This window comes from Miniopterus schreibersii (assembly GCF_964146895.1).
Source record: "Miniopterus schreibersii genome assembly, chromosome: 4".
NCBI classification, from domain to species: Eukaryota; Metazoa; Chordata; class Mammalia; order Chiroptera; family Miniopteridae; genus Miniopterus; species Miniopterus schreibersii.
This window is the reverse complement of record NC_138105.1, coordinates 102,092,299-102,115,266: the sequence shown is the minus strand read 5'-3', so window position 1 is coordinate 102,115,266 and position 22,968 is coordinate 102,092,299. Positions and strand designations below refer to the sequence as shown.

Here is a 22,968-nt window from a genome sequence, read left to right as displayed (position 1 = left end):
GGCCAGCAGAGCTGTGTCTGTAGCCAGGCTCCTGGCAGCTGGGCCACGTGGCTGCCGTGCACAGTCATGGATGCAAAGAATAAATGATGCAATTACCTGCTCTTTACTTGGACTGACTTAAAAAGGAGAAACCACACTGGCCTGAGAGGATTCGAGCAGCCTCTTGCCTAAAACGCAGACGGATCTGGACAAACCTGTAGTGGGTTCCTGAACAAGAAAGAACAGTCCCATAGGACTCGTCTTGGGCACTCAAGAACCAGCTGGAGTCCGGGACTAATTAGCTTGAGGAACAAAGATTGTGTGGGGCAGCCCTTGGGCCGCTGCCCAGGGTGCTTTGGGGCCGAATGGCTGCCTGGGTGTCCCATCACCCGAAAGGCCACAGGCGCCCCTCCCATCCCAGGTGGCAGGCAGCAGCTGCCGGTCCCAGTGTCTGGGGCCTGAAGAAAGAAGCCTGAAAATGCCCAATGAGCCAGACACCCCAGGCCCAGTGCTAGAGGGGCCCTAGGGAGGGAAGATGAAAACAACCCCCAGGATGACTAAGCCACATGTGGAGAAGGCGGCAAATAGCCGAGCCCTCCTCAACTCTCCTCCCTCTGCCACCGTCTGGTCCAAGGTCAAGAACAAAAGCCTGTGCTGGTCCTTACCCAGGGTCCTGTCCCCCCGCCCCCACATCTGCTCTCTCCACTTTGAGCAGACGGCAGCTGTGGCCCCGGAATCTGACAGGTGTGTGATCCAGTTGCTCCTTGGGACCCTAGGGAGGGACGCTGCGTTTCTACCCAGGGCAGCGGCTGTCTTACAGAGAAGTGTGGTCTAGGCTGGCAGCGGTTATGGCTCACAGGTCGCAGGGGTGACATGGTGGCCTGAGTCTGGGCAGCACTGACCGGGTCTGAGTGTGTTAGTGGCCATGGGCGTCACAGTGCCAATGAGCTATGAGTTGTATATGTAAAGCATTACGGTGACGTGTGCATGTATGTTAACATGTATGATTAATGATGCATGTTGTCAATGGCTACCAATCAGTGTTAATTACTAACATATCTAACACACAGTTCCCCAAGGGGATGTGACTTCAGGGATGCCAGGAACAACTGAGCTGATGGGAGGGATCTGCGGGTGGGAGGTACACTGGGCAGGTGGGCTGGAGGGCGGGGCACATACAGAGCACCGCAAGGATATGTGGCTGTGGGTGGGTGCAGAGGGAGCCAGCCTGCATGCTTGGAGTGCACTGCGCACTGGTGACTTGGTGGTGGCTGCAGAGATGGAGAGAAGGTGGCAGATGGCACAGGGATGCAGTCAGGGTGAGAGTGACTTCTGAGGACATGGCCACTGGTATGTGCCTGGCCTCCTGCCCATGGTGGGCTCACCCCTCAGTTGGGTCCCTCCCCAGGGCTGAGGTTGGCTGGATTTTGATGGACCTCTGTCCACTGGGACACCTGAAGACCAGACCAGGTGAGGGCCCACCCAGCAGCTCTTGGTGCAGGGCCTTTGCCCGCACACCTGGGCTCCTCCTGTGAGCTTGCCTCTGCTCCCACAACACCTCTCCCAGCCCTGGGACAAGATTGCCTTAAGTTGCCACCCTCAGTCTGCGTGCAAGAAGAAACCCCAGATTCACACCCTCCTCCTCAAGGCCTCCTCTATGTCCTGGCTCCGCTGCTGTGGCCCTCGAGCTGACCACCTCCCCGGGCCCGTCCTGCGGGGGTAGAAGCACGGGCTCCTGGGCACGCCTGCCTCTCCCCACCCTGGCCTTTGCAGGACACTGAACAGTGAGGTGTGGGTTTTGTAGAGAGACGGTATCTGATCTCAGAGCAGAATCCGCAGTGTCTTTCCTCGTGGCCTGCAGCGTGGTCGCGTGAGTGGTGGCAGCGTGGGAAGGCACAAGTCCCCAGAGGAGAGGAAGACGGTGCCCAGGACAGGTAGCGAGAGCTGGCGTTTCTGGAGCCCTTAGTCACTGGTGGAGCCTAGTGCCCTTTATTTCTAATTGCTCTGTGGGGAGGAGCTGGGAACACAGTGGAGATCAATTAAACTGGCCAGATTTGCATAATATTTTGTTATTAAGAGAAACCAGAGTTATAGGCCCTGGAAAGAGCAGGTGGACTGTCTCTGATTGGCCCAGGAAGGAATAATTAAATCCAGTGACCTCAGTTATTAAATGGAAATGCGGACATCAAGTGGGGCTCCATCAGGCCACTCGTTTTTGTAATAACTACTGCTATTTTCATCTTATTAAAGATGTCATAGTTGTTTGGTGTAGACATTTAGAAAGTGCAGATGAGGGGAAAGGAAATGACATTCGCCTGCAGTTCTCTTGAGAGGAAACCATCGGGCTTCAGCTGCCCACCTGTATGTCCATGTTTTCCCCCCACTTTCACACACCTTTCAGAAGAAAGCGGTCTGTCCGTCCCTGCAGTATCTGTGCTAATAATCGCGCCACAGGCAGCTGCTGCGTCATTACACTTCCTGGCACCGCCATGAGGGCCACGTAGCGTTCCCACACGTGGGATTACGACGCCTCTCGTACGTGCCCAGGGCAGGGCAGCCTAAGGTTATTTCCAGTGCTTTGGAGGGAATTGGTGTTTGTCGCTGGCTTTGTTTCCCTGAGGAGGGCGCAGGCTGGGAGAGCCACTGACAGGCCCATGTCCCATACTGATCTGTGGAGCCGCAACAGCTCTCTGTTCTGGATGCCCAGACCAGGGCCCCTTCAGACACAGCCAGGCCGTGGCCGGAGCTGACACTGCATAGGGAAGAATCGGGCCAGTGGCCAGGCTGGGAACCTCGAAGAAGGGTCTGAGCTTGACACTCGGAGGCCAGGGGAGCCACTGGCCACCTACAGGGAGATAACTCTCATTCATCCTTCGTTCCCTGTGACAGTCTGACATTCTGAATGTGCCGAGCCGGGTGCTTCTCCAGATGCATCACAGTGTCACCCCCTTTGGGGTGCTAGTGTCCTAGGAGGGTGTGACTGTCATCCCCCTGTCACATGTGAACAGCCCCCTGGGGTGCTGACAAGGCAAATAATACATGTCCCTAGTTCTGATCCTCCCACAACCCCATGGAGGAGGCTGGTTGGAATCCTGAGCCCCACTTAACGAAAGGGGAAACTGAGGTCAGGAAAGGTGAACTCCTAGGGTACCCAGCCCAAGTAAGCTGAGCAGCGACTCCAGCCTTAAGGCTGCTCCACAGCAAAGCCCTCCAAGGCACTGATGCTCCAGCACAGGGCCTCCACCCCCATGGTGTCCACACGGAGGCCCTGGGAGCCCCTCTGATGAGTGGGGTGCTGCCAGCCAAGGGGTCTTCAGGGTGCCCTCAGACTAACCTGCTCAGGCTTCCTCTAGAGCCCAGAAGCTCACACTGGGCCACAGTAGTGTGTGTGTATAGCTCTGTGTATGTAGCTCTGTGTGTGTGTAGCTCGTTTGTGCAGGTGTCTAGGTGTGAGCGGGTGTGTCTGGGGGGAGGGAGGCACTGCTGGCAGGTACATGCACCCAGCATTCCTGAAGCCAGTCCCTTTGTCTGCGGGTTGGAATATATAGAGATTCTGCCTGACACCTGAAGGGGAGGAGGGAGTGTCGGCATCATTGTGGGAAACCCCAAACCTCCAGGCAGGATGGGGGCCCAGGCCGTGGGATCAGAGTGGTGAGCTGGCCTCGCTGTCCACAGAGGGGTCCGGGGCAGCAGGTGACCCTGTGTCTCTTTTCCTCCCCTGCAGCCATGAAGTCGGGGGGCACTCAGCTCAAGCTTATCATGACGTTCCAGAATTACGGTCAGGCTCTGTTCAAGCCCATGAAGTAAGTGCAGGATGCTGGCGGGGGTTGGGGTGCGGAGAGGGGTCTTCGCCAGAGCTGGGGTTGCCTGCAGGCACTAGGTTTTGGTGGGAGATGCAGTGCATCCCCCCGTAGTGTTCTGAGGTGAACTCTGGGTGACTGCTCCTGACTCTCTCCCTGTCCTGACAAAGCAACACAGGGAAGCCCCCCGCTGCCCACTGCTCCCCATCCCCGTTACATGGTTGGAAACCCACTACAGATCATTTCTGCTCCACCGAGAGAGTGTTTTAAAGCAGGTACTAAACGTGGACACGCCCCTGACGGAGGTGACGCTCCCTCTACAAGCCTCAGGGGTCCACAGAGTTTTCCTGTAAGGGGCCAGCTGATAGGTGTTTCGGGACTGCAGGCATGTGATCTGTGTCGCAGCTGCTCTGGCTGCCCCCCTCGCCCCAAAGCCAGGTGACATGGAAGTGGATGGGCATGGCCGTGTACCAGGGAAGCTTCGCTTATAAACCCGGGGTGGGCTGTAACTTGTCCTGCTGTAGATAACATAAAAACTGCTGCCAAAACAAACACTGAAGCACTGAATGCACGTGAAAATGTGTGGAAATGGTGGAGAGGGGACATTTGAATACCAGACCACCCCAAGGAAACTCAGGAGGAGCATCTGTGGTTGGTGACGTTTCTTTTGAAGGTGTGTGACCCCGGGGCTTGGGTGCCCCACGGGACCAAGGTTGTCCCACCACCTCCTGTGAGTCCCAAACAAGGCGTTCTTGCTCTGGCAGGAGAGAGCAAGGGTCGCACCCCAAGTGCCCCCAGGGCCATGGGAGTCGTGGGAGGCTGAGGGGCTTGGTGGGGACTGTGGCAGCTGCAGGGCGTGGTTCCCACCAGAAGGGCAGCTGTCTGTGGCTTCTTGGCCATCTGTCCTGACTTTTTCAAAATAAGCTACAAATATGGTTTTTTCCCTGCTTAATCTTCAGATTTTAAAAAGGTGACAACTAATCCAGAAGCATTTCAGATACACTACAGGTTGAACAAGCGCAGGTACCGGTTTGTGTCTGTGGTCGAGGCCTGTCTTCGTGTTCCGCTGTCTCGGGGCCTCTTGCTGCCCTTCCTTGGGACGGAGGGAAGGTGCCTGCCCGGGCCTCCCTGCCTGTGGGCCCAGGCTGCCTGGTGCAGGTGGGGGTGCGAACGCTACCCACAGAGATGTGAAGGAGACCAGGGGATGGCAAAGGCCTGAGGATGCCAGGCCAGCCTGAGGTCGGGGTCCCAGGAGAGCTGCCATGCCTGTGCATGGACGGAAGGCTCTCTTTAAGAGAGTCTTACAGGAAAGGGTGCTGCGGTGGGCTTGGCTCTCTCAGGAAGCCTACAACTCCATAGTTTCTAGTGTGTGCGCAGACTGTGTGTCCATCCCCACGACCGACTCTAGGAACTCTCATTACTGCAGAGAGAAGCCGCGTACAGTAAATCCTCGCTTAACGGCCTCAGTGGGTTCTGCAGCTTTGAGTGAAATGATGTGTAAAGAAACGTTTTACCACAGGCTCCGTGGTATAGATGAGAGTTTCTTCCTAGGACATCTCATCCAAATGTTGACGGAACAACTGAGCAGAGCATTGTTTGGAGACCTCTGTAGAGGTCACTGTCCCTTCCCGAGTCCTCCTTGCCCTTCCTCTGGGCTGGGACGTCCACGATCCCCTTCTGTCTCCATGGGTTTACGTGTTTTGGATGTTCATATGAATCCTGAAGTGCGTGCTCTCAGCAACCAGCTTCTCTTGGCTGTGGTAGGTGCCAGTGCCTGACTGCTTTCTAAGGTGGAATAATATTCCATCATGGGGATGGGTCACGATTTATATGTCCTTCAGTTATTGGCTGTGAGCTGTTCCCACTTTTTGGCTGTACAGATAATGCTGTTGTGAGCATTCATGCACTGGTTTTTGAGTGGACATATGTTTTCATTTCTTTTGGGTAAATGCCCAGGAATGCAAATGCTGGGTCGTATAATAAGTAGATTTACCTGACCAGACTGCTTCCCGCAGCAGTTCCCCGACTCCGTAATCCCACTCCAACCTCACAACCTCGCTGACATTGTAATTACCCATCCTCTGGATTACAGACGTCCCAGTGGGCGGAAGGCGGTGTCTCCTTGTGGACTGACTTGCGTTTCTCTAACTAATGACATGGAACATCTTTTCATGTCCTTTTTGGCCATTTGTCTTTGCAGAAATGTCTATTCAGGTCTTTTGCCATTTCTATAGTTGGGTTGCTTTTGTTAAGAAGTTGTAAGAGTTCTTTATGTATTTCAGACACCAGAACCTTTTCATGTGTGGTACCCTTTTTAACTTTGAGGACATCTAGTTCATCTATTTTGTTTTTGCAGCTTGTGATTTTGGTGTCATATTTAAATTTTTATATTGAAAACTATGTAGGTAGCGGTGCAGGCGATGTGTGTGGCTGAAGTTGCAGTAGTCTCCGGTCTGTCCCTTCCCCGAGTGCTGACTCGCGCTGGCGGCTGTGGGCGCGGAGGGGTGCGGCTTCCCCAACACCCACTCACCTTTCCTTCCTTTTCTTTCTGTCTCTGAGGCCTCTCTGCTGGGCTGTGACACTGCCCCCCCTCACCCTCACCCCGTCCCCGAAAGCTATTTCCTCGTCTTCATGTTGTTAGGACCTGGCAGCCTCTGTTCCGGAAGGAACGGGTCTGGGGGTAACGGTTCTTTCACACATCAAGTCACTTGACCTTTCCGATCGGGGGTAGGTTTTATTACCAACACTCCCTCAAGGAGGAGACACGGAAGATCAGAAGGTTTAAATGTAAACAAGGAGTGGGCCACAGACCAGGGCTTGAGTCCAGGCTCGGACATCAGGCTCAGGCAGGCCGGCCGGGGCGTCTTCGAGAGAAGGCAGTCGCTCCTGCTCTCCCAGCAGGCTCTAGGGCACTGCACGTAGTGCAGAGGACTTAAATGTTCTGATATGTCTCCCGTTTGCTGTGTTTATGGCCCAGCATGTCTGATCTGCCTTGATTTACCTGTTCCCTGCCAGCCCAGGCCTTGGCCTAGTGGCAGAGGCTGAGACTCAGCCGTGCGTCCTGTGCCCAGAGCCTCCCCACGGGCCATCTGCTTTCTTTCCTTTTGCGAAGAATAGAAGTGTGTGTGTCTGCGTGTCTGCGTCTGTGGGTGTGTCTGTGGGTGTGTCTTCGTGTGTGTGTCTGTGTGTGTACACGTCTCCCAGAGAAACCATCTGTGAACAGCTGTTTCGAGGCCCAGGAACCCTCACAGCCAAGATGCGTGGACAGAGGCAGCTGCAGAAACCTGGAATGGGCCTCTAAACGCAGAAATCCAAGCCGCTCCTGTCCTGATGAGCGTGGCCACCAGGCCTAGCCTCCAGGCGGCAGCGCACACAGAGAAGGGGAGGTGCAGGCAGGGGCGCGGGGCGGTGGGCACAGCTGGACATCGAGTCCGGTCCCTTGTTCACCCTGCTGGGTGCTCGGACCTCAGGCGAGCGGCGGACTGACCATGCCACGAGTCCACCCAGCTGTTCAGGGGCAGGGTGGGAAGGAGGGCGCTTGGGCCACTCAGTGACCTTGGGAGATGACCTTTGAGCTGGGGGTTGCAGAATGAATAGTCCTCCCCTGGGGCGGGAGACTTCTAGGCACACGCCCCACACACGAAGCCCTGGAGAAGTAAAGGGCTGTGAGGGCCCGTGATCGAGCAGCTGGGAGTCTAAGCCTCTGAGTCTCTCTGATGAATATTCGTCTTTTCTCTGCACTGCCGCCTTTGCTCAGCCCGGAGGCAAACACGTTGCCCAACAGCCAGTCCCTGGGTGTGGAGCCAGCAGAGGCCTGGGCCTTGCCTGAGGTGGACAAGGACCCCTTTGTGTCTACACTCAGCTTGGGCCAGTCTCCAAACCCACCCCCTGCCCTACTCCTGACTTTCAGGAGCTCAGCATCCTTCCCGTGAGGCCAGCAGCCAGGATCCTCAGTCAGGTCTCAGTTCGCTCCACGAGAAGCTGCCCGAGCCCCGTCCCACCTCTGCGGCTGCAGTGCTTGGGTCAGAGCTGCTAGGCCCCAGGCCGAGGCGGGGCCTCCCTGGCCCCCTCTGAAAAGCCATCCCCTTATAGATCCTGGCGCTCAGGTTCACCCCTCACCTGTACCCCACCCCTCACAGTCATCAGTGCTCACCTGTCCTGGCATCTGGTATTCAGCAGGGACTAGGACCCATAAGGTCCCACCTGGCACAGAGCTTGAATTCTACGGGGAGGTGAGAGCCACGTAAACAGATAAACACAAACATTTCAGAGGGTTAATCCGTGGAGAGGATTCAAGCTGAGATACCCTGGGGCCAGGCAAGGCCTCTGTGACTTCGCCAAGCCTGGGGCCCAACGGTCCTGAGGCGAATGAAGGCCTGAGTGGCCAGCGTGGAGCCACTGCCCAGCCCCTGTGACAGGCAGGCAGGCAGCCCCGGGTCGGAACAGAGCACATTCCACTGGCTCACATACTTAAAGGCTCCAGTCGCAGGACACAGGTCATCTCCACTTTCATGAATTATTTTTAGTTAGGAAAAAAATGGACTTTATTAATTGGAAAACTAACAAACGACCCATAACGGCTTTTGAGAGACTCTCTTGAGCTTCCCACGGCATTTCAGCAGCAGAATGGTGCTGGGCCCATAGGAGGCTCCGAGGCTGAGTGTCAGGACCACAGCTCAGCCTGTCCTGTGGCCCATGCATCCCTGCTCCTTGCCTGGCAGGACCCTCAGAGAACAGCTATCCACCCTGCAAGTCCCACCATCGAGAGGACAAGCTGGATTTGAATGAGCTCGATAAGGCGAGAGCAGGTGCAGCATCCTGAGAGCTGAGTGGGGCTCACCTGATCTGTGGGGCTGTTGCCAGGGGGACAATATGGGTGGAGCCTTCCTGAAGTAGGGAGGGCCTCCCCCTGTTCCCACCCTCGTCCGCCTTGCTGATTGTGGCAAATAATTCCTTGGGGCTTCTGGGAAAGAATATCCCCTTTGTTTAAAAATCAAAGCAAGTCATTTTTTCCAAAACCATTCTCCTGAACAGTGGTATGGAGATCGTCTTTCTGTATTCTCTCCAGTTATTACCGTCAGGGGCGCCTGCCCGTGTGTGGGCCATCTTTCTAATTGTCATGAAAGGGACAGAAGATTAAAGGCAGGAAAAGAAAATATGGACTTCGTTTTCTTTGCACCGGGGAAGAAAGTGAAAGTCGGGGCATTTCTTTCGGGAGCAGCATGATCGGGCCTGGCAGTGTTTTATGCCCCAGAAGGAAATTTTGCAGACGTATGAGCTCCTCACACAGCCCAGAGAAGGAGCCAGCGTGCAAGCCCTCCAGTTGCAGAATTAGTGTGTTTTCCTTCTGGAGGAAAGTGTCACGGGAGTGATCCTGCTGCTGACTGTCCCATCCTCGGAGCGAAGGTTCAGAGCATCATAACATCCTTGTCTTTTATTACATTCAAATAAAATGATGAAACGTGGGCTTTGGCAGAGCAAGATAGCTGCGCACCTGTGTCCCTGGGGCCTCTGGGGAAAGGGCACTCATTTCCACTTTAACTTCATTCTTGAATCATTTCCATGAAAACTGGATGAGCCGAAGGAGGGTGTTTGAAACGAGGCAGATCTGAACCCTCGAAGCAAATCTTCTTTCCCCTTTGCCTTTGAAATCAAGTCTAAATCATTGCAATTATTTTTACATGGAAATGACTTCAGACTTTCCTTATAGTTACAAATCTTCTTTGAGTCATTTTTGGATTGGTTTTCCTTAAGTTGACTGCAAGAGCTTTGAGAGTCTCTTCTGGGTTAATTTTTCCACCTGACCAAAGAAAGGCGTGGCTTTTCTCCTTCTGCATCCTACTCTGAAGAGGGTCTCAGTGTCTCCCGGAGACCCTGTGGAAACATGGGTAGATTTGAAGCTCATCATGGTCGCCTGAATGATGGCAGATCACAGTTGATTCTGAAGCTCTGGCCGGTTGGGGAATGTGCAGGTCTGTGCTCATCCCGGGCAGGCCCCAAAATCGGCCATGGACTGAGTGACTGCCCCCTGCAGCCTCGCCCCACAGACCAGCCCAAGCAGCGGCTCAAGGCCAGAAGTTGGTACTGAGATACAAGGCCCAGAGCTTTCTGGGTTGGAAGGATAACACATGCAAAGGCCTGTGACAGCAGCAGGCAGATGGTGGGAGATGGCAGGGACCCCAGGATCCACAGGAGTGCATTGAGAGTCACTGGCAGAGTAGCAGGAATTCTGTGGTCTGTGGAGAGTGGGGTGATTGGGGCTGGAGACACGGATGGACGGTGCTTATGGACAGGCCCTGGATGGGGTCCCCACAGGCAAAGGTCCCAGAGGAGGTCATCCAGCAGCCACGTCGTATGTCCTCGGGCTGGTGCAGGCAGCATGGAGAGCCCTGGATTGGTTAGCTCACCTGCCTGTTTAAAAGAGAGAGTAAGCAGGGTGACCCCAGGCACACAGGAGCCCTGGCAGTCTGGAGTGAACAGCTCAAGCGTGTGCGTGTGTCTGGCTGTGTGGGCATGTACACTGTCATCTTCAGACGCTTTCCCAGCCTGTCCTCGTGGCCTCTGTAGTGCAGGGCTTGGGATGGTGGTCTTTCCCACAACACACAGGGGTATACTTGAGGCCCTCCTCTCTCTGCCTCAGTTTCCCATCTGCACCCAGGGATCTCAGGAGACCTGAGCTCTGACTAGGACCCAAAATAGCCATGTGACATTTTCTGTATCCCGAGAAATTGCTCAGCTGCACCGTCCTCAGACTTAGGCCTGACTGTTTGCTGTTTGTTTCTGCCGTGACTCTCACATCCCCATTCAACTGGCCTCAACTCGGCTGTCCCACAGGCATTTGGCTCACCCCGTGGGACTGCACGCCCCTTCCCTCTCCACACAGGCCTGTGGGCAGCATCAGTGGGGGACTATCAGAGGGTCTTTGCTCCTCCTGGAGGTGTCTCCCCTGAACAGCCACACCTGCCACACCTGCCACATCAGCCTGGAGAGGGTGGGGGTCAAGGCAGCCTTTGTGAGTGGGCCTTTTCCACCAATTGTGCCAGGTGTCCAATGCAGAGGTAGGGCCCAGACCTTCTCCAAGACTGGCTGTCCCCTGGTCTGTGGGATGGAGACACTTCACAGGGTCAGGAGGACTCAGGAGTGAAGTCACGTGACTGCTTAGTGGGCACTCAGCTTGTAGGAAGAGTGAATAATGTTGGCTTTTGTTCCTCCACAAGCCTTGGTAACAGGCTGCCAGTTTCCTGTTTTTAACCAAACACAAGTTCTCTATTTTTCCAGATTAAAGAACATTGAGATGCTAATAGTCACAGTGGGGACTGTCGAGGGGACTGTCCTAAAGGAAGGAGCTGAATGGTGACTGTTAAAGGTTGAGGGAGGTCGTGTGGAGCTTGGACATGTGGGGCTCTGGTGGTGATGTCCCTCCCACTGAGTCACAGTCATTGAAAGGGTCCTTCAGCAGGAGCCAGGGCCTTTCTCAGGGACAGGCAGGGATGTTCCTGCAGCCAGACCTCTGGCTCTTCCTGCATCCCCCTGTGAGCCTGGACGTCTTCAGGCCTTGCCACGCCCAGCTCCAGGTCTGATTTTTGGGGGGCCCTAAGGAAGAAGCACAGACTTGGGTCAGAGACTCCTGGTTCCCACCCAGGACCTGCCATTTCTAGTTGTGGGATTCCACAAATGCTTCTCCCTCTTTCTCGGCCTCAGACTTCCTGTCACTAAGATAGAGGCAAGGATCAGAGCCATGGGAACCCCCAGAACTAACAGTGCAGTGGGGATGGCCATGCCATTTACTGGATCAGCCTCTCTGGCTTCTGTGGAAACAGAGGTACCTTCTCTCAAAACATTCTGTCATTTCTTAGAAGTGGAATAGATCTTAGTGGTGGCATGACTAGATCTGGAGGAACAGACCAACTGCACACCCTCTCCAAGGTTGCTAATCACGGCGTTCGTGCTCAGACTCGCTGCTAGTTTCCTGGGCTATGATGGATTTCCACAAGAGTAGTGCTTAAAGCAGCACAGTTCTGAGGTCTGAAATCTCCAGAAGCCTGCAGGCTGTGCTCCTCCTGCAGACTCGAGAGACTGTTTCCTGGGCGGGGATAGCAGGAGGCCTTTCGAAACTGGAGAAAGCAAGGAAAGACTCTCTCAGAGCCTCCACCTTCAAGGTCATCCGTGCAGCCTTCTCTGCAGTCAGATCTCTCTGCTTCCCCTTCTAAGGACCCCTGTGATGATATTGGGCCCACCCAGATAATGCAGGATCACCTCCCCATCTCAGGATCCTTCACTTAATCACTTCTGCAAAGTTTCTTTTGTCATTTAAGGCAGCATATTCACAGGTTCTGGGGATCCAGATCACAGATTTCCTGGGATAGGTCAACACAGTATTCATTTTCACTTTAGTATGAATAACCAAAGCCAGCTCTTATTGTGCTTCCTTTGGAGCTAAGGGAAGTCCCTCTAAAGGAAGGGCGTCTGGGTGTGGAAGTGCAGGACTCCCCAAGAACTGGTCCTGAGTGGCCTCTCGTCAGGGCTTAGCAGGCCTGAGACTTGAGGGTGTTAGGGGTGCTTGGCATCCTCCTGGGGGCCACCCTCCAGTGCTGCTTTCTATTGGCCTGTGGGGCTCAGCATGACCACCTGGCCCAGGCAGAGGCGTGAAGTTTTGGGGCCTTCCTGAAAGGGCAGGAGTGGAAGAGAGCCTTCCTTGGGACCCTGGCTTTTCTGAATTTCACTGAGTTCTGCCTTTTCTTCCCTCTTCAACCCCCTTTGTCCCGCTGCCAAGGCCACCTTTCCCTGAACTGGTCACTGAGCTGTGGCTGGTGCCTGATTCCTCAGCTGCTGATTTACAGGAAAGTTAGCCTCTAAACCTTCTCAGTTTCCTGCAGTGCAGGCTCAAGGCCAGGTACAGCTGGCTCTGACCTCAGAGGCAATGTGAGGGGCCACTCCAGGCACTGACCACTCTGTGTACAGGAGCAGCAGCCAAGAAGGTGTGTTGCTGGACCAAGAGGCTCCTCCTGTCGCTGGTCTCCTGGGGGTCTTAGTGTGTCCAGAGAAGGCACTGTGGCCTACTCCCTCCCTATCATCCAGAGAGGACCCTGACTCCTGGGCACTGTGCTCCTGGGTTCTGTTCCAAGAAGTGCTTGTCCACAGCCTTCCAGTCTCCCCCACTTCCTTGAGCAGGTACAAATTCTTAGAGCTTAGCCAACCCATGGTGTCCCCTGCAGCATTTCCTTTCCCTGTGTCCATCCCCCTACCCCAGAAAGAAGCCCAGACCCCGGTGGGCCACGCCCTTCACCTGCCCTCCCAAACCTGGGCACACCTTCAGCCAGAACACCTGGCAGAAGGAGAGGTTGCCTGGTGACCGGGGTTTAGCCGAGCACAGTCTCCTGCCTGGGGCAGTGGGTTCAGTACTTTTCCAAAGTGTTTTCCCCAAACAGCTGAGTCAGCGACAGCACCTTCTGTTCCACAGTGCAGTCCAGGAAGTGCAGGAAGGTGGCAGACCTCCACACACACGTCCCCTGCTCTGCAGCCTGGCCCTGAGAAGAGCCGGCGTGCTCCCTGCAGCACATACATACACGCAGCTGAGACCCCTGAGTTTTCCTCGAGTGTGGATTGACTGGTAGGGGCAGCAACCAGGATTTGAGCAGATGGTTCATGGAGGCTGTCATCTCACCAGACTGTCCTGGGGGGTGATGGGCTGGGTGGCCCTGCTCCACTCCTTCCTTCGCTGGCAGTACACGGCTCGCAGGTTGCACAACCCTCTTCAGCCTCCCCCTTCATTGGGGCCTTACAGATTAGTCCCAGGTCTTTCCTGGTCATTCGTCCCTGTGTGTGTGTGGGGGGGGGGGGTGGACTCGCTCGGAGGACAGGAAGGGTCGTATCAGCAGCCACATCCCAGAGCCCTGTTTTAGTATCTCGTGAAGACGGAGGTGTGCAGAAATCCCTGTTTTACAGTTGGGGAGACCAAGGATGAAGAAGTTTAGGGTACTTACCCAGCCCTCCTTGCTGGAACTGGGTCTGCCCACCATCGGCCCAGGCCCTCTGCTCCTACCCATGGGCATCTGCCAAAACAAAGGACTGTGGAGGCCCATGCAGGGGTCCACCATCCAACCCATGTGCCCTCCTCCCCTTGGGGGCATTTCCCAAGTGCCCAGCTCTGCCCCATGGGCCTTATCAGGTTAAATTGGGTCCCTGCCCCAAGGAGCTCCCAGTCTTTAGGAGCCTTAAAACCACTCACATGCCATCCACTCAGGTGGAGTTGTGCCAAAAGAGCACGGAAGCCCCAAGAGCATCTCAGCCCCTCTCTGTGTACACAGACAAAAAAGCATTTCATAACCATTTCTTTGCACTTCCAGGGCCATTCTGGGGAAGGAGCATCTAGAAGCCAAAACAGCCTGGCCTGTGTGGCCTACGGGCTGGGGACAGAGCTGTTTTTTTTCTGTGAAAACCCTGGGGATGGAGGAAAGGCGAGAGGTGGGAGGGAACCAGGAACTTTTCTGAAACCTGGTCAGAGACTGCAGAAGTGATTGTACTCTTCCCAGAGCAACAGGGCTCAGAGCCACCTGCATTCCAGGTGTGTGACCTGCTCAGAGGTGAGGGAGAGTGGAACAAAAGCCAAAGCATTGCCAGATAGAGAACACTCACTTTTTAGCATCACAGATATTGCCCCTGCACATGAGGCAATAAGAGGTCAATAGATGTTAGGGACAGTGGCCATGGAGGTAATGGTGGTGGTGACCATGATGGTGGTGATGATGATGGTGGTAATAATGATGGTGATGGTGATGGTGATGGTGATGGTGATGGTGATGGTGGTGGTGGTGGTGGTGGTGATGACGATGGTGATGATAGTGATGGCAGTGGTGGTGATGGTGATGGTGGTGATGGTGATGATGGTGGTGATGATGGTGATGGTGGTGATGGTGGTGATGGTGATAGTGATGATAGTGATGACAGTGATGGAGATAGCAGTGGTGGTGATGGTGGTGATGATGGTGATGGTGATGATGGTAGTGATGATGGTGGTGATGGTGATGGTAGTGATGATGATGATGGTGATGGTGGTGATGATGATAGTGATGACAGTGATGGCGATAGCAGTGGTGGTGATGATGGTGGTGGTGGTGATGGTTGTGGTGGTGACAATGAAAATTGAAGAAATAACAATGGAAAGAGTTTGATGCTGCAGATAGATTTTTGCCCCTTCCCTGTGCTTCTTCCATCAATTCCTCCTCTGTTCATCTGTTTATTAAACACCTGTTTTAAAGCAGGTGCTTGGCTAGGCACTCCTGCCCAAGCCCTGCAAACAGTGATCTAGTGTTGTGATGCCAAGCTCCTCAGGGGAGAAGCCTCCATCTCAGGCTGCCAAGAAGGCCTCTGGGGGCCGAGGCGGGTCTGAGGAGGAGTGCAGGGCACAGCATAGGCAAGATGCAGAGATGGGCAAGGCTGCTAAGAGGTTTAGTGATGCCAGAGCAGCAGGGTAGGAGAGGAGGGCAGGACTGGAGAGGTCGCCAGGAGGTTTCTGACTAACAGTCCTGGAGTGGGGGAGGGACCAGGGAGATGGGGTGAGAAGGAATAAGTGTGGGGAGGCCTGGCCAGAAGGTTTTCTCAGTAATAAGCCCTTTCTGATTTGTCTGGTTTTCTCTAGGCAAACGAGAGAGCAGGAGACACCCCCTGACTTTTTTTATTTCTCTGACTACGAGAGGCACAATGCAGAGATCGCTGCCTTCCACCTAGACAGGTGAGCTCTACTCACCTTCAGCTCCCCATGGAGGCCGGTTTGCTGGGGTCTGAGCGCTGAGCTCGAACTGGTCTCTTCAGCTCTCACCACTCCCTGCTGATGGGGCCCGTGGATCCCCCATGGACAGAGATGAAAACTGGGGCACTGTGAGCATTTGATTTGCCCACAGCCCATGCTCATAACCATTCCTTTCCTATGAGAGAGCAGTTACCTGCTCTCAGGTGTTACAACCCAGATGACGTGCCCTGCTGTGCCCACACCCAGAACAGCACCCACAGGACATGCCCAGGAGTGGCTAGGACCCAGGGTAGATGGTGGACCACTGGGAATAGAGGGAAAAGGGAAGAGGGGAGGTGCATCGAGGGTTGTGAATTTTGCACAGGGAATTGCAGGTTTAAATTTTTCTGGGAGGTGACAATGGGACCGAGGGATAAGAGTTGCACAAACTGTCCCCCCACTGTACTCACCTGTCTTGCGGGCAGCTCTACCCAGGAGAATGGATTCCTCTTTGGGCTCTACAAGGCCCCTTGCTGCTAGAGAAGTGGACAGGCAGCCAACGTAGGACCATGTGGGATTGATGGTCAGCAGCCCCTGGGCTCACTCAGAGCTCTGCACCCTCCACGGACAGTTCATGGTTCTGGCTTGGGTCAGCCCCAGGGCCCAGAGGATTGGGCCAACCCTTCCTTGGCCCTCTGGAGCCTCATGCTCAGGGTGTGGCCAGGGCCCACAGGGTCAATGTTACCCAGGCTGGTTAGAATGCTGAGTCCTGGGTTGACCCTGGTCTACAGACCAGGCAGAGCCACAGGCCCCAGGAGGCAGAGAGAGGTGATTTCACTAAGCTCCACCTGAAGCCAGCCAGAGAGGAGCAAGATAAAGCCTCCCTCCAATTCTTCTTTCCTGCCAGGATCCTGGACTTCCGCCGGGTCCCTCCTGTGGCCGGCAGGATGATCAACATGACCAAGGAAATCCGGGACGTCACGCGAGACAAGAAGTTGTGGAGAACCTTCTTCATCTCCCCAGGTAAGCTACACCTGGACAAGCCCGCCTGGCTTGCTGCACACAGTAACCGGGAGCTCAGTTACCTTTAAGAAATTGTGTAGAATACTGGTCTCCAGCCTGCTGTTTTCTCTAACCACATGCCATGTGCCCCCCCACGTCGAGGGGCTGCCCCAAATGGTTGCACTTCCCTGTTCAGTCTGCCCCCGGATGGACATAGAGGTTATTTCTACCATCTGTTTTTTCCAAAGGCAAAAGGAATTCATTTTGGAAAGCTCCCAGGCTCCCGGGAATGTTCTCCAGGTGATGCAGCCAGGGAGACCTCTGTTCTCTGAATTCTCCCCCAGGGAGACTCTGCTGTCCATTGTGCTGACCACCTCAGGGTCCAGGCCGGGCCACACCCCAGAACCACCTGCACAGGGCTGCCCAGGCTGTGTGGCTGCTCCTAGCCACTACTTTGTGCAATTTTTATTGCAACATTTCTAGTGACATCTTTCAAAGTTGCAAAAATTAAGATAATAACACTGGTTCCCATGTGCCCACCACCCAGTTTAGCCACCGGCAGCATCCTTCCATTCTGTATAGGCCTCTTTTCCAGGGCTCTCACCTCAGAACCACCTGAAAGACAGTCTCAGGGTCAGCAGAGAGGGGCCAGAGGCCTCTGCTACTGCTGACAATGTGCCATGGGTGTGGCCATGCGGGCTAGACAGTGTCAGGGTTCAGGGTGCTGGTGGCTCTGGCTCTCATGTTTCTACACACCCCAGGCTCCTGAGGGTTTCTCCAGCAAACACATAAAATGACGACTCATGAGCACATGGACCCCGTCAGTAAATACACACGCCAGTAGGTGCCGGATGGGCCTGATCAGCAGGTGATAACCAGCCGGGAACTTGCAGTAAAGCAGTGAACTGTGGCAATGAGCTGATCTGGGCAGCAGACCACGTGCACTTTCTAAATTACTCATTTTTATTGAAACATAATTCACATATTGTAAACTTCACCATTTTGAAGTACACAGTTCAGAGGTTTTTAAAAACTTACACAGTGTTGTACAACATCACCACTATCTAATTCTAGAACATTTCCCTCACCTAGAAAGAAGCTCTGACCCTGTTAACAGCCACCCCAATTGTCCCCTGGCATCCATCAATATTTCTGTGTGGATTTGCCTGTTCTAGGCATTTCATATGAATAGAATCACACAATGTATGGCCTTTTGGGACCTGACTTTGTTTACCAAGCACCACGTTTTCATGGTTTGTTCATGTGTAGTGAGTGTGGTCATGTCACTCTTTTTAAGGTTATGTGGTGCTCTTTTGTGTGGATTTAAGGTTACACGGTGTTCCGTTGTGTGGATTTAAGGTTACACAGTGTTCTGTTGTGTGGATTTAAGGTTACACGGTGTTCCGTTGTGTGGATTTAAGGTTACACAGTGTTCTGTTGTGTGGATTTAAGGTTACACGGTGTTCCGTTGTGTGTATTTAAGGTTACACAGTGTTCTGTTGTGTGGATTTAAGGTTACATAGTGTTCTGTTGTGTGGATTTAAGGTTACACAGTGTTCTGTTGTGTGGATTTAAGGTTACACGGTGTTCCATGGTGTAGATTTAATGTTACCTGGTGTTCCGTGGTGTAGATTTAATGTTACCTGGTGTTCCGTGGTGTAGATTTAATGTTACCTGGTGTTCCGTGGTGTGGATTTAAGGTTACATAGTGTTCCATTTGTGTGTCTTCTTTGGAGAAATATCCATTGCACTCCTTTGTCCATTGGTTAATTGGGTTATGTCTTTTTAATGTTGAATCGTAAGTTGATTGTATTGATAAATGCTAGATCCTTATCAGATATATGATTTGCAATCATTTTCCCACTCTGTGGATCATCTCTTCACTTTCTTACAAGTATAAATGCCTTTTTTAAGCTATGAACACTGACTCTAGGATTTCCATAGACTCCAGTCCCTTAATTTTGAGGATGAGCAGGAAGAACCTGGGTTCAGATCCTAACTCTAACACCCACAGCTGTGTGGCCTCGGGAAGGTCAGCTGCCCTCTCTGGGCCTCCCTTTTCTGTAAAATGGGATTGAGAGGTTTGCTGAGATGGAATGTGAGAATGCAGATGAGCCTGCCTCCCCTGGGAGGACAGCGGCCTGGCCCAAGACAGACACTTCAAGGAGGGGCCAGCCTGGGAGGTTGTGGCTCTGAGAGACCCACTGACCAACTGCATCCTCTACTGTCAGCCAACAACGTCTGCTTCTATGGGGAGTGTTCCTACTACTGCTCCACGGAGCACGCCCTGTGCGGGAAGCCGGACCAAATCGAGGGCTCACTGGCGGCCTTCCTGCCAGACCTGTCCCTGGCCAAGAGGAAGACCTGGCGGAACCCCTGGCGACGCTCGTACCACAAGCGCAAGAAGGCAGAGTGAGTATGAGCCAAGCGTGGCTGTGGGCCAGGCCCCAACTTTCCTATTCTGACCTTCCTGGGGTGTCGGGAGGGCTTGCTCCTATCCATTTGCAGCAAGAAGACAAGCTCAGAGGGGTCTTGGCCTTGTTCGCGCCACATGGGTGTGAGGAGAGGCCTGTGCCGTGTGTGAGGCCACCGCCTGATCAGGTGGTCGGAGGGGTGTCCTCACTCTGAGAATTAGATGTGGCCCCCGAAGGGCTGTTGCCCAGACCACTGGGTCTCTGGAAACACAACCCCTTGGTGTTCAAACATGGCTTTTGCCCCCTTCTGCCCTCTTGTCCCCCACGCAGGGAAAACGTCCCGTCCTTTTAGCCACCAAGAGGGCCTGTGAGCGAGGTGTCCAGACTCTGTTTCTTTTTTTTTTAATCTTCCCTCAAGGATATTTTTTCCATTGATCCTTAGAGAGACTGGGGGGGCACATTGATATGAGAGAGACACATCGATTGGTTGCCATCTGCATGTGCTCTCACAGGGGCTGGGCATCTAACCAGCAGCCCAGATATTTACCCTTGACCCGGAATCAGACCCACAACCCTTGGGTGCTCTGGCCGACGCCCTAATCGCTGAACCACACTGGCCAGCACCAGGCTCTGTTTCTTAACAGGGACCCTCCAAAAAAACCTCTGGGTGTGGCCAATCTAGGGCAGAGTGGGATTGCTTCATCACCTCCCAGCCCCATACTCTTGTTAATGTATCCTCAGCCTGCTGTGGGCATGTGAATCTTCAGACACTTCATTTTATAGTGACACCTTTTCTCTAAGCCCAGTACTTTGTGTAAACCCAGAGCTGGGCCAACCTCTCACACTGACTCTCTGCAGGTGGGAAGTGGACCCCAACTACTGCAATGAGGTGAAGCAGACACCCCCCTATGACAGCAGCCACCGCATCCTGGACATCATGGACATGACCATATTCGACTTCCTCATGGGTACGGCAGGGAGGCTATCCAGTCCTGATGCAACTCAGCCCAGAGCTCCAGTGCCCATCCATGGGGACTGGGTTTGAAGAGGGACCCTAGTTCCTGCTTTTACTTTGTGATTAAGGCTCTGGGTTGGACGTTGGGAGGGAGGAAAGCTGCCTCGGAGCTGCACGCAGATGCTCAGCTGCGGGCGGGTTTGCTTTTCTCCGCAGGGAACATGGACCGCCATCACTATGAGACTTTTGAGAAGTTTGGGAACAAGACCTTTATTATCCACTTGGACAATGGAAGAGGGTGAGCCCTGCTCCTGCAGACTCAGGGAAGGGCTGGCCCCGTCCGCCTTCCTGGAACCCAGCCCAGATGGGAGGCAGTGGCTGTCTGTGGGAGGGACAGTGCTGCCCCCCAAGGTCCACTCCGTGATGCAGGGCCCCATAGGCAAGAGGGTTCATGATGTTATTTAACCTGATTCTCTCAGTAACCCTGTGAGCTGGGTCCTGTTATATCCCCTTGTTGCCCTGGGGAAACTGAGGCCCCCAAGAGGTTGCTGGCCAAGAAGAGCAGGTCTGTGAGGAGCACGCAGGGCGTCCACCCACAAGTAGGCATCTGGAACCAGCAGGTGGGAACAAACAGCCCTCCTGGCCTGGACCATGAGGGAGAGTGGTCCTTGGTGCATGGGGAAGGGAGTATGCATGTAGGGGGCCCCCATTCCAAATGGTTAAAGCTGCAAGCGCTTGATACCTCAGAGAAGTCAGCCGTGGGCACCTGGACGGTCCATGTGTGGGGGTCATGTGTTCCCAGCTGTGAAAGGTGCTGCTGTGCTCACCTGGCTCACCCCCCCCCCCACCATCTGCTCAGCCCGATCGGGACCCTGCAGTGATGAGCCTCGGCTCAGTCCGGTGGCCAGAACACCTGGCTCCTGCCTCGCCCCAGGCCCTGCCCCAGGCACACAGGAGACACTGCTCACCCCGGTGCTCCTGTCCCCGCAGGTGCCGGGGTTGCAGGCTCTGCACACAGGGGACCTCCTTTGACTACCGCTCAACGATTCTGCTTTTCTTCCACAGGTTTGGAAAATATTCCCATGACGAACTTTCCATTCTGGTGCCTTTACAACAGTGCTGCAGGTACCCTGCCCTCTGCCCTGCAGGGAGCCCCACCCTGTCACCTCAGGAGGCCAGGTGCTGCCCCCGCCAAGATCAGGCGGAGTCGCCATCCCCTCCCCGGTCCCACTCCAGCCACAACTCAAGGAGAAATAGGTCCAAGCCCCAGTGTGACCCCAGCCCCTCCCGCCGGATGACGGCATGAGCACCTGTGCCCCAACCACACCCAAGGCCTGTCCAGCTCAGGCTCCAGGACCCAGCTCCTTGTCACCCTAAGGGCCCATCTTACAGATGAAGATGCGGAGGCCTAGACTCTGCCTCTCCGCCACCCTCTGCAGGGCTCCCCAGCCATAAGTTGGGGAACAAGCTGTGGGCAAACCACCTGCCCTTAGCTAAGGGGGTATCTCTGTGTCCACCCTGCTCAGATGGACATGCTGAGCCAAGAGGGGGACTGTGTCTTGGGTGAGCAGGCCATCCCTCCCTCCCCAGCATCTGCCTACTGGGCCTCCCAGGGGCCACCCGTCCTGCAGGGCAGGACCCTCGTCACTGTGCCTCTGAGAAGTGGGGGCCTGGCAGGGCCACCCCGGGGGCCCATGAGGCACTTGACCTCAGCTTGTCCGCGCACAGAGGTCCATCAGCCCAGCACCTCTCTCCTGCAGGATCAGGAAGTCCACCTACCTGCGGCTGCAGCTCCTGGCCAAGGAGGAGTACAAGCTGAGCCTGCTGATGGCCGAGTCCCTGCGCCAGGACCGGGTGGCCCCTGTGCTGTTCCAGCCGCACCTGGAGGCCCTGGACCGGCGGCTGCGCCTCGTGCTGCAGGCCGTGGGGGACTGCGTGGGGAAGGATGGGCTGCGCCGCGTGGTGGACGACGACCTGGACCCCGGGCACAGAGTCTCCACCGACAGGTAGTGACCACAGCCGCCGGCCGGCGCCCAGAACAGACACGTGTGCCGAGCCACAGACTCAGGCGCCACAGGGCCGCTCCAGGACCCGGGGACCTCGGGGGCGTGAGGTCCCTCAGCAGTGGGTCTGACAGGACACCTTCCGTTGTTTTCAAGACAGAAGAGGGTGGGGAGAGAGCTCCCCGCGCTGACGGACAGAGGCGGTCCGGCGGCGGGCGGCCCCCTTTTGTGTGGAGGGGAAGCCTTTACGTACTGCTTTGTGTTTATACACAGACTGTATGTATACAGAGCGCTGCCTAACAGACCCCAGATGCACAGAGAGCCACCCTGGAGGACTCTCGTGCTGTGGACCGAACTTAAAATAAAACTTTCCCCTCCCTTCCCTGCTGCATTCGGAGGATCCCCTCCGAGACTCCGGGCTCCTGATGCCGACGTGGACTTACGTGGATAGATGAACATTCACATGTGTTTTCAAAGTGATGAAAATGACCAGTTATTCTGTTTCTCGGCACCGCCCACCAGCACCCAGGACCTTCCTGGGTGGTGGCTGAGGGTGCAGCTCATCATTGATGGGGATTCGATGTAAATGCGTCACACGGGGTCCTCTGCAAACCTCTGGTGCATTTTTGTGGAATAGTTTGCAATGTGATAAAAGTGCAATAAAGATACAGCAAATGTGTGTTGGGGCCTCCATGGGGTCCAGGTCCCTCACACCCTGGTACTCAGATGCCTGCCCGACTACCCTTCAGAAAAGAAAGTCCTAGTGCTGGGCATGGCTGAGACCCCAGCTTTCAAGGTGTCCAGAGTGGCCAAGCACCTGGGGCTGAAAGGAGGGGCCTGGAACAACACCTGAGCTCTCTCCAAGAATGAGGGGTGGGTGTGGGGAGGGAGCTGCCACCTCTCCAACTCCTGCTGGGGCTGGCTCTGAGAGGTGGGTGGAGATTCTCCCAAGCACAGGTGGGCCCCAGAGGGTGGCTTCAGGTGGGCCCAAGTGTCTGCCTAGTGGGAGCAGGGACAGTGGTGGCTGCAGGCAGTGTGGCCCAAGAGATCCAGCCCCTCGACCAAATGCTTCCCTCACCTGCTGGCC

At 54.9% G+C, this 22,968-nt stretch overlaps 1 protein-coding gene across 2 annotated transcripts in view; it reads left to right on the top strand.

The window, feature by feature from the left end:
* The window catches only part of FAM20C (FAM20C golgi associated secretory pathway kinase), a gene marked incomplete at its 5' end in the record, with an annotated part of 28,444 nt that extends 5,884 nt beyond the window's left edge, over window positions 1-22,560 (top strand). For both annotated transcript variants that reach the window (XM_081137533.1, XM_081137534.1), the window contains 8 exons: window positions 3,704-3,782; window positions 15,418-15,510; window positions 16,415-16,530; window positions 18,741-18,921; window positions 19,782-19,891; window positions 20,095-20,176; window positions 20,944-21,003; window positions 21,639-22,560. In XM_081137533.1, coding sequence (XP_080993659.1) covers window positions 3,704-3,782; window positions 15,418-15,510; window positions 16,415-16,530; window positions 18,741-18,921; window positions 19,782-19,891; window positions 20,095-20,176; window positions 20,944-21,003; window positions 21,639-21,888 — 971 coding nt within the window. In that variant the 3' untranslated portion in view covers window positions 21,889-22,560. The remainder of the gene's footprint in view (window positions 1-3,703; window positions 3,783-15,417; window positions 15,511-16,414; window positions 16,531-18,740; window positions 18,922-19,781; window positions 19,892-20,094; window positions 20,177-20,943; window positions 21,004-21,638) is intronic.
* Window positions 22,561-22,968: the final 408 nt, after the last annotated feature.